General features: G+C 57.1%; 1 protein-coding gene across 1 annotated transcript; it reads left to right on the top strand.

The window, feature by feature from the left end:
• The first annotated feature begins 6877 nt into the window (after positions 1-6877).
• On the top strand, positions 6878-9602 carry IER5L (immediate early response 5 like). Its single transcript, XM_032866055.1, has one exon. It carries the CDS (start codon positions 7070-7072, stop codon positions 8294-8296), a length of 1227 nt encoding a protein of 408 aa, XP_032721946.1. The 5' UTR covers positions 6878-7069; the 3' UTR covers positions 8297-9602.
• Positions 9603-10204: the final 602 nt, after the last annotated feature.

Genomic DNA, 10204 nt, shown 5'->3' with positions numbered 1-10204 from the left:
CACATTTCCACCCTCCTGAGGCCAGAGCTGTGTGGTGGAGGGGAATGGGGGGGGGCAGATGGGGGTAGGAAAGAGCTGGGCTTTAGAGGACCAAATATGCATTCTGCCCCTACTCCTCCACTCATCAGGAGGACCCTGTTCAGAAGCTTCTTGCCCCTGTGCATCGGTGTCCTCAACAGTATGACAAAAGTGATGATAGCACCTGGGTCCCCAAGGAGCTGGATGGGTTCACTGACGACACGGATGTTGGTCTTGTGGGGTGTCCTTTCACCAGCACAGGTCCAGAACTGAAATTCTATTTAGCCCCATGTTTTAAAGAATAACAAAAAGGAGCTCGGGATTTGAATTGAGGACAGATGATCGGTACTCACTGGGCTATGTCTCCCTCCCACACTCTTCACACTCACACACTCACACACACACTTGAGAAATGATTTTTTTTTTTTTGAGAAATGCTCTCAAAACAAAAACAAAAACTCTGCTTTGTTCCGTGTAAGCAGCATTAAAAATTCACCAGTTGTGGGGAGCAAGAGGGACAGGAGTGCAGCCTGAGCTTGGCACAGATCTCTGGAGAGTTTGGACCGGCGACACAGGAATTGGGCTCTGGGGAGACCACTGGAGAGAGGATTGGGGTCTTGGGGACCCTCCGCCCAGGGGGACCTGTGAGGCTGGTCATTTTCCCCCTCCCTCTAGTCCCCATCACAAAGCCCTGTTTACTTCCTTTATCACCCTCATTGCAATCTAGTTTGTTTATCTGCTTGTTTATTCCTTATTTGGTTCCCATCTGGTCTGGGATGTCAGTCTGGTCCATGACAGCGGGTACTACTGTGGTTCTAGGAGCTGATGCAGAGCCTGGCACACAGTAGGCACTTAATATTTGTGAAAGAACAAAAGGGTAAGTCCATAAATGAGCAAATGCATGAATGGACAAGAGCTAAAGAGTGAGGCACAGTGGGTCAAAAATGGATGAAGACAGCCTTTCCTGAGCTTGGAATGGGGCCAGTATCCACCCAGCACTGCGGGAATGTATGGTCCCAGAACAATTCTCTTGGCCTCTGTTTCCTCAGCTGTAAAATGGGGAGGATAGTAATCCCTACCTCATTGGATTGTTCAGAGGATCAATGAAAAACAAACAAACAAAACTATCCGTGTTAAATGTAATTCTGTGTCTGACACAACGATCTACAGTTTTATTCACGGAACAGGAAGGCGGACGAGGCTGGCCGCACATGCTAGCTCCCACCAGCTAGCTCCCACCACTCCGATGAAAAAGAACTCGAAGGTTCAGTTCCTGAGATCCAAGGAGCTTCTCACTCCTTAGAAACTCCCAGCTGAGCCTGGTGAGGGGACAAAGGTCTATACTAAGTGAGTTATAAAAACAACTCCTAGCTGGGAACCGCTGAGCCGCCCCCCCACCCATCCAGCCACACACCCGCCCAGGGCCGGTCCAGGATTAACTCTGGCCTACCCAGCAAGTTCAGCTTCTGGCAGGATTTTGAGAAAAGAGAAAAGAGGGAAGAGGGAAGTCTCCCTTTCATTTCAATGCTAATCCCTCCCACTCTTCAACATGGTTTGGAGTTACTTGCCATTCATAGGACCTCTGGAGGAAAGTGACAAGTGAGGAGACTGAGTCCTAAGAGGGGTGATACAGGCCAGTCTGGAGCGGGCACCCAGATCTCCTGATGCCCCACCCCCCACTCTGCCAGCAAATCCACCCTGACGTCCAAAACGCTGAAAGCACACACTCCATCCTCATCCCAGGAGCAGCTACCCAGCAGGTCTGCCATAAAGGCTCCCAGCTGAGCCCTTGGCAGACATTACTAATCAATTGGGGCACATGCCAAATCCCTTCCTCCCCAGAGCTCTAGGCAGACACTACCAATCAATTGGAATTGGCCTGGGAGATTAAGAGGATCCTCAGCTCGCTCTAGGCTGTGTGAGCTGCCTGGTGTTTTCCCCAGGGACTTAGCACGGCGCCTGTACATTGGCCAGCATTTAGTCCATGGTTATGGAGTGAATGAATGAATGAATGAATGAGCAAATAGACATCCAGCCTGTCCCAGGTGCTTGGGCAGAGACCCTAATTGAGAGATCACATCTGCCCTCTCTACACATTCCATCTACAAGTATAGAGTTTGTTCGAATGGCCAGTAAATCTGTAAGGAATAGTGGGGGTCTCACTCCTCTCTTGGGCTCGGCTCATGGTGATCCCACTTACCCAGAGCCCTGGGATTGAAGTCACTTCTTTCTGGTCTGTGACTCAGGCAAGTCATCCAAGCTCTCTGTGCCTCAGTGGTTCCATCCATAAAATGGGGGCTATACCCAAACCTGCCCCAAAAGCTGGTGTGTGGACTTGAGGATATCTCCAGGGAAAGCACTGGGCCCAGTGCCTGGCCCCAGGCAAGAGCTCTGAAAAGCCAAGTTTCCATCCGTCTTTCTCATCACACTGAAGGACCTCGAAGCCAGAGACTACGATGTCTTTCTGCGCACCGAGCCTGATGCCCAGGACCATGCCTGGCAAAAACTGACCTTGGTGGGTTAATAGCAGCTACCAGGAACAGTGACAGGGTCTGGGTTCTGTGGGGCAGAAGGTGGGGGTTGTCTGGCCTCGAGGACCCAAGCTGAGCTCCCGAGTACCCACCAACCGCCAAACAGCTTTCTTGAGATGAGTATAAGGCTCTTACCTCCAAGGGTGACTAGCCCCTGGGCCTCAGAGAGGACTCAACAGTGAAGCCTGAGGTCAGAAGCACCCCACCGCCTTCTCTGCCACTGCCTGCGGTCCCCAGGCTCAATCCCCATGGAGCAACACTCCAAGTCTCAGAAACCAGGAGCTGTGGCAGCCAGGCACCAGACCAGGACATGGGATGGCTGGGTTCAAGCCCCAGCTCCAGGCCAACACTCTCAGGGCCTCCCTCCCCCACTCTGGACCTCAGTTTACCTATGTGGAAATTAGAAGTGGGGGTAGCCTGGTCTCTAGGGCCCTTCTAACCCTAACGATATCTTCTGCATACTTGTGTTCATTGACTCATTTAGTCCACAAGCATTTATTGAGAGCCTACTGTGTACCAGGCTCTGTACTAGGCTGTGAGCTATTCTCTGCTCAAAGGCCCCTCCCCACCCTTGGCCTCCAAGTCTCAGCTTCCTGCAGGAAGCCCTCCCAGACCAGCTTTGGGGGCCCTCCCCTGTCCTCCTGCAGCCTGGTCCCTCTTCCTATCACGGACTTATCACTCGGTTTATCTTGTCTGCTTCCCTTTGAATCGTGGCCTCCTAAGGACAGGATCTCATCTTATCCCCTGACCCATTTGCAGGGATTCCAGAGGACAGTCCTAGAGATAACTCTTGGGCAGATGAACAATGAATGCAGAATTCTAAATCTCACCCTTCCCCTCTCACCCCGACACAGCACCCTTAATTAGGCTTTTGCTTTTGCATCCATTTTCCTCAAGCCAAGCACTAGGAACCCACCAGGCCGATCCCACTGCTGACCAGGAACCTTCCTAGCCCTGCCTCCCTCCTGCGATCTGGGTAACCAGAAAGAGCTCACAAGGCACACGTAGCACTTTCAAGGCATTACCTGTTCTGGCATGGGGCTGACGTTGCCAGGGGTTTGGCAGGAGCCCAGGTCCCAATGGGTTTTGTGCCCTGCTCCGTGCTGTCCCAGCAGACACTCAGCAAATATTTAGGCATTAATTAACTTCCTCCACAGAGCCATGACCCAGTGCCAGATGTAATCTCCCAGCTCCAGGAGGAAAGGTGAGTGCCCGAACCTTTCTCAGGTGCCCAGACAAATAAGGCCAGCTCTCCATCCTAAGAAGTCTCATCTCCCTCGGACCTGCCTCCTGCATAAGGCACAGGTCTGAGGGCCCCTTCTCCCCACATAAGGAGGCACAGGGAGGCTCACACACACAACCCCACACTCACGCCCTAAGCAGTCTCTGGTACTCTGCTTTGAGCCACTGTGCATCCTAATGGAAGCCTTGTGTGTGACCCAGCCATTCTACAAACATTTGTGAGTCCCTACTGTGCGCCCCCCAGGTTCACTTTCCCCCACCAGGGGCTCCAAATAGCTCAGCTGTTCCATTGCTTCCTTTCACAACTGTTTTTGTTACAACAGCTGTGGCAACTCTCCCCTCCAAGGCCACCCCCAAAAAAGATCAAGGGTTTTTAGGAAGCTGGACAACTGCTTTGCTCACCCCACTGGCCCATCTCGATTCTTGAGAAGGAGAGGAAACCAAGTAATTGTGGGCCCTGGACAAGAGGGGCCAAAGTATGGGGTCACACCAGTGAGCTGACCATCTCTTAGCTGATCCCTAGGAGTGAAAGAGTCTTAGCAGAGCTCAAACTTGCCTTGGGGCAGGGGTGAGTGGGGGACAGGGAAATGCCAAGGGGAGTTACCCAAGTGAAGAGCCTAGCCCGTGACCCCCTCCTGAGGTTAGAGAGCCCACCTCCATCCCTATACGGATTCCCTATCGGGGCCCACAGAGGCATGTTTGGGGGGCAGCTCTAAGACTGGCTGTGAATGATGAGCCTGGGACAGATACTTGCTTCTTCTTGGTTCCTGCAGATGCTGGTCCCAGAGCTGTTGGCAGGAAAGTGGCAGGCGTTGACTACATCAAGGTCACGTTCATGGAGTGTGTGCAGAGGCCTGGGAACTGGACTCAGATCTACCAAGGACAGAAGTAAGCAGCTGATTTCAAAGAAGCTATAATAAGTCCAGGCCTACAAACAGTCCTGGGTTCAAATCCTACCTCTACCCCTTCTTGGCTGTGTGATGGGACCTTGAGCAAGAACACTCTCTAGTTTCCTCCACTAAATTTTGGGCAAGGACAGAAGGAAGACCTGAAATCAGCATTAATAATCCATTCTTGGCCTCTTACAACAGGCCGGACACTGTGGATCCCAGACTTGACTGTTACATACGGAGTCCTCATAGCCGGAAAACCACATAGGACTTCCTGCCTCCCTCCATATGCTATAATGATATCTCAAAGGTGAACTCCAAAATAAATAAATGAAACTTTTCTGTGTTTTGAAGACAGGCCCTAAGGAAGTAAGGAGCAATAGATTTTTTATTCCTACACGCATTATCTCCTGGATAAATTCCATTCTTGTGTGTCTCTATCACCAGATCACCTCTTCCATAGAATGGAAGTAAGATGCGCTTTCTCTGAAGTCACCCTAAAATGTCCATCCTGGCGTCTCTGGGTGGGGGCTCAGAGAGATGCTACCCGGTTGAAGAGCTTGGAGCAGACTCAGACAGCATGGAAAGGACAGAGTGCCAATCTGGAGCTGTGGGACCTTGGGCAAGTCATGCCCAAAGTCAATGCCAAGTGTCCGCACCTGAAAAACGGGGTAAATGCTCCCTAACTTTGTTTTCACCCTTGATGCCTGGCCCTGAATAGAGCTGAAAAGTGTTTGTGGAAACAAATCTGAAGAATTCTTGAGACCAAGGAGAGACCCAGAAACTGGAGGATGGACCGGCTGGGTCTCTTCACTCCCACCCAGGAACAAAATAGGCACTGAGGACAATGGACCCAAGGAAAAGAGGACACTCAGAAGAAGTTTGCTTCTGGGACCCCATCCCCACCCCAAGCCCCCCAAGGCCTGCCTAGCTCGAGTAGTCTCTGCGAAGCTGGGGCCTCCTCCATGAGGCCAACGCAAGGACTCTTCCTCAGGCAAAGCTCCTGGACCCCCCACTCGACCAGCAGTCACCCCCCTTCATGCCTCGCCATAGAGATGGCAGCCCTAACCCTCTCTTCTCCAATCCCCAGTCCCCAGCTGGGAGAAGGTGGCCCATGGATGATGGTTGGGGCAAAAGGGATATGGTGTTAATGAAAGTTAAGTTGAAGAGTTCCTGGACCCGGGTTATTCTCCCTCCCATCTGGAGCTCACAGTCCTGGCCCAAATCCTAGCTCTGCACCCTGGGAGCTGTAGGATTCCACAGGTCCCACTCCTTGGAGACTCTTGTCCCCGCTCTGCAGGCAGTCACAGTGAGGGATGCAGGGTGTTTCTGGCAAGGGTCTGCCCCACACTAGATACCTAGTAATAGTTCTCATTGTCATTATTATTAGTTAGGAAGGAAAGGAAAGGTTACAGTACCGGCGATAAGGACACTCCATGTGGCTCAGAACGCCTTCTGACCTCAGCTGGTTTCGAGGATATAGGCCCTCTGAGACCCAAATTCACCATGTTTTGGGTTTTCCCGTCAGACAAATGGGGAGGAGGGCGTTTCCCCGAGTATTTCCTAAGACGCCTTGGCCAAAAAGCCAAGAGAGTCAGGCCCAATATTCTCTGCGGTTAAGGTACCTCCAAACCTTTATCCCTTAAGGGTCCCCAAGGTCAGGCCGGCGGCCCCACTAGTCTCCTGCAGAGGCCTGGGTCCCGCCGGTCACCCGGGGTCGGCAGGTGAAAAAGGAGGAGCCGCGTGGCCGGGAGTAGGGAGTTGCGCGCACCTGCTGCAGGTGAGGCCCAGCCGTGCGGAAGGGGGAGGAGCCGCCGCCGCAGCGCTCAGGTGAGCCGACCCCCGGCTCCCAGGAGCTGGGCCGAGGGCGTCTGCGGGCTCCAACGTGGCGGCTGCGAGGCGACCCAGGGTGCACACAGCGGCACCAGCGGCTCCGAGTCCCGCGCGACAAGGCAGCCCCAGGAGAACATTCGAGGCAGCGGCGGCGTTGGAGGCCCAGGGTCCGTTCGGTATTTGAATAGCACAAAGGAACCGCCTTGGTCTGATTGGCTAGTCGGGTGGCCCCGGGGCGGGCAGCGCCTGTCACTCGGGAGGCTCCGGGTACTTCTATTGGTTCGTGCGGTGTGGGGCGTGGCCCGGACGCCCGGCTAAATAGCTGGGGCCGGGGCCGGCCGAGGCTCATTGCTTTGGCGCGGATTGGGGAGCACGATCCCGCGGGTGGCGCGCAGCGCATGGTGGCGGCTCCTCTCGGAGCGCAGCCGACCCGCTGACCCGGGCTCCGTTTCCCCTGCCCGACGCGACCCGGCGACCGGCTGGAGGCCGAAGCAACAGCAGTCTTAACAGCAGCAGCGGCCGCGGCTGCTCCGCCGCCACCGTCTCCGCGGGAGCATGGAGTGCGCCCTGGACGCCCAGAGCCTGATCAGCATCTCCCTGCGCAAGATCCACAGCTCCCGGACCCAGCGCGGCGGCATCAAGCTGCACAAGAACCTCCTGGTGTCCTACGTGCTCCGCAACGCGCGCCAGCTCTACCTGAGCGAGCGCTACGCCGAGCTCTACCGGCGCCAGCAGCAGCAGCAGCAGCAGCAGCAGCAGCAGCAGCAGCAACAGCAGCAGCCGCCCCACCACCAGCACCAGCACCTCGCGTACGCGGCACCCGGCATGCCGGCCAGCGCGGCCGACTTCGGCCCGCTCCAACTTGGCGGTGGCGGGGACGCGGAGGCGCGCGAGCCGGCCGCCCGGCACCAGCTGCACCAGCTCCACCAGCTCCACCAGCTGCACCTCCAGCAGCAGCTGCACCAGCACCAGCACCCGGCGCCCAGGGGCTGCGCGGCGGCGGCCGGGGCGCCCGCGGGCGGCGCGGGGGCGCTCTCGGAGCTGCCCGGGTGCGCCGCGCTCCAGCCGCCGCACGGCGCGCCCCACCGCGGGCAGCCCTTGGAGCCGCTGCAGCCGAGTCCTGCTCCGCTGCCGCCGCCCGCTCCGGCCGCGCTCTGCCCGCGGGACCCTCGCGCCTCGGCCGCCTGCTCCGCGCCCCCAGCGGCCGCCCCTCAGGCCGCTGCTGGCGCCTCCCCGCCCGCCTCCCCGGCCCCCGCCTCCTCCCCAGGCTTCTACCGGGGCGCGTACCCGGCCCCCTCGGACTTCGGCGTGCACTGCAGCAGCCAGACCACCGTGCTGGACCTGGACACTCACGTGGTGACCACGGTGGAGAACGGCTACTTGCACCAGGACTGCTGCGCCTCCGCCCACTGCCCCTGCTGTGGCCAGGGCGCCCCAGGACCCGGCCTGGCGTCCGCCGCCGGCTGCAAGCGCAAGTATTACCCGGGCCAGGAGGAGGACGAAGACGACGAGGAGGACGCGGGCGACCTGGGAGCCGAACCCCCCGGGGGCGCCCAGTTCGCCCCCTGCAAGCGCGCCCGCTTCGAGGACTTCTGCCCGGACTCGTCCCCGGACGCGTCCAACATCTCAAACTTGATCTCCATCTTTGGCTCGGGCTTCTCGGGGCTGGTGAGCCGACAGCCGGACTCCTCCGAGCAGCCGCCGCCGCTCAACGGGCAGCTGTGCGCCAAGCAGGCGCTCGCCAGCCTCGGCGCCTGGACTCGAGCCATTGTCGCCTTCTAGGGACCCCCGAGGGCACGGGGCCCCGGGGCCCCGCGGGGCTGGGGCCAGACAAAGACTCGGCCAAGGGGCGAGAGGAGGGAGCGAACGGGAGCCTGGCCACCCGGGGCTGAGCTGGGAGCGAGCAGGGGGAGGCGGCTGATGTTTTATAAATTGTAAAATAAAAAAAAAAAATCTAAGATCTTGGACTTTATTTTTGCAGAGAGAAAAAGCGCCTATTTAAGTATGCTTTGTGTTTCTCCTACTCTTTTTTTTTTTTTTTTCTTTTTATTGTAGTGATTGCAGTGGTGTTTAGCGAGGAGCCAGCCACGTGAGGGAGGGCTGCTGCCCGGAGGAGGTGCCGGGCAGCCGGGGGCGAGGCAGGGCGCCCGGGCTGCCGGGGCGCGCCGGGGGCGCAACGCAGGAGGGCGCGGGGCCCGGGACGCTGATTCCAATCAGTTGTCAGACCCGGCAAGCCCGGCGCTCGGTTCTCCCGAGTCCCTCCATGGGGTGAGGAATGGGTCTTGTGAAATCCTGAGCAAAAACAAAGGCAAACTCTCTATCTCCGAAAGGGACGTTTGGGTCACATTTCCTCTCCGGGGGCGGCCTCCAAAGTTCTCAAAATGAGAAGGCAGAAATGAAAACACTTCAACTTTCTCCCTCCCCCCCCCCCGCCCGGGGCGGGTGTCTTGAACCCCTCCTCTCCCCGCCCCTCTGGCTTCGCTCTCTTCCCCTCCTCCACCCGTCTCCCGGACTCGGGGGTGGCGCCCGACACCCCGACACTCCCGGACACCGTTTGGGGAAGGGGTTGGGGGCGGGCACGGCTGACTACATTTCCCATCATGCCCAGCACTGCGGTCCTCACTAAACAAAAAAGGAAGTCGATTCCTTCACCTGGATCCCCCGCGGCCCCGAGGGAGGGAGGGGCCCGGACCGCCGACTGCGCTGGAGACTTTTCACTAAGTTCCCGGTCAGATGTGGTGTTTGTGTGTGTGCTTCTAAGTTGCACTGTCCTGGTTGAGGCTTCGGTTGCATTTCAAGAAACCAGCATTGTTCGAGGCTGTGAGAACCCTGTCCTGTGTCTTCAGCTCGATAGATTTTGTTTAATTTAAAGCCTTTTGTTGTAAAAAGGTGGGGTTCATCTGCAGCCCCTCTGGTTCTCAGCCATCAGCACCATGTGGACTCCAAAACAAGTTGCCAACCCTTCCTTTCTTGGCCCTTCTCCCTCATTCTTCTGTATTTTTGTGCATACTGAATTGTATATCACCGGGTAAAACTGTTGAGATGATTTGTTTAAATTTATAATCTTAATAAAAAGTCGATTATAGAGGATGGTGGTGTCTTGTTTTCAGATAGGTCTGGAGGTGGTAGGGAGATCAGGGGGAGGTAGGGAGACCCCCTACCCGCATGCAAATCTCAGCTCTCTCTCCGGGGGCCTGGGCGGGCTGGATCTGCCCACTACGGCAGGGCCCGGGGTGGAAGCAGGATTGGGAATGGGGGGATGTTGGTTGCTGGGGATGAAGCTAGTGTTGTGCGCCTCCCGGGCCGCTCTCCCCTGAGAGGCGTGCCCCCCACGGGAACGGCCGCCCCCGGGGTCTCCAGCAGAAAGCCGAGCCTGCCTTCAGCACATTTCCTGCCCAGCCAGGGGCGGAGGGCCTGGTGGGCCTAGAGTCTGAGCTCTCTGCGGCCGGGGAAAGCAGCTGAGGGACGCCGGGGGGCTTCTGGGCCACCCACGCTCCCCGCCCCGCGCCTCCGCCCGCTCGTCCGCACGTCTCGGGCTGCAACTTGGGGAAGTTTTTTCCTTTTCCTTTTTTTTTTTTTTTTTTTTTTTTTAAGTTGAGTTTGTTATCACTGCTCGGTGCCACTTGGTGGTGTGCTGGCGGCGTCTCCCTCCCTCCTCGCGCCCCGCCCCTCCCTTCTCCCTCCCTCCTC

Source organism: Lontra canadensis, unplaced genomic scaffold (assembly GCF_010015895.1).
Source record: "Lontra canadensis isolate GAN:19392208 unplaced genomic scaffold, GSC_riverotter_1.0 scaffold30, whole genome shotgun sequence".
NCBI classification, from domain to species: Eukaryota; Metazoa; Chordata; class Mammalia; order Carnivora; family Mustelidae; genus Lontra; species Lontra canadensis.
This window is presented reverse-complemented; position numbering and strand designations above follow the sequence as displayed.

Coding starts and splice junctions, on each gene's coding strand:
- IER5L (XM_032866055.1), top strand. CDS start 7,070: ATGGAGTGCGCCCTGGACGCCCAGAGCCTGATCAGCATCTCCCTGCGC.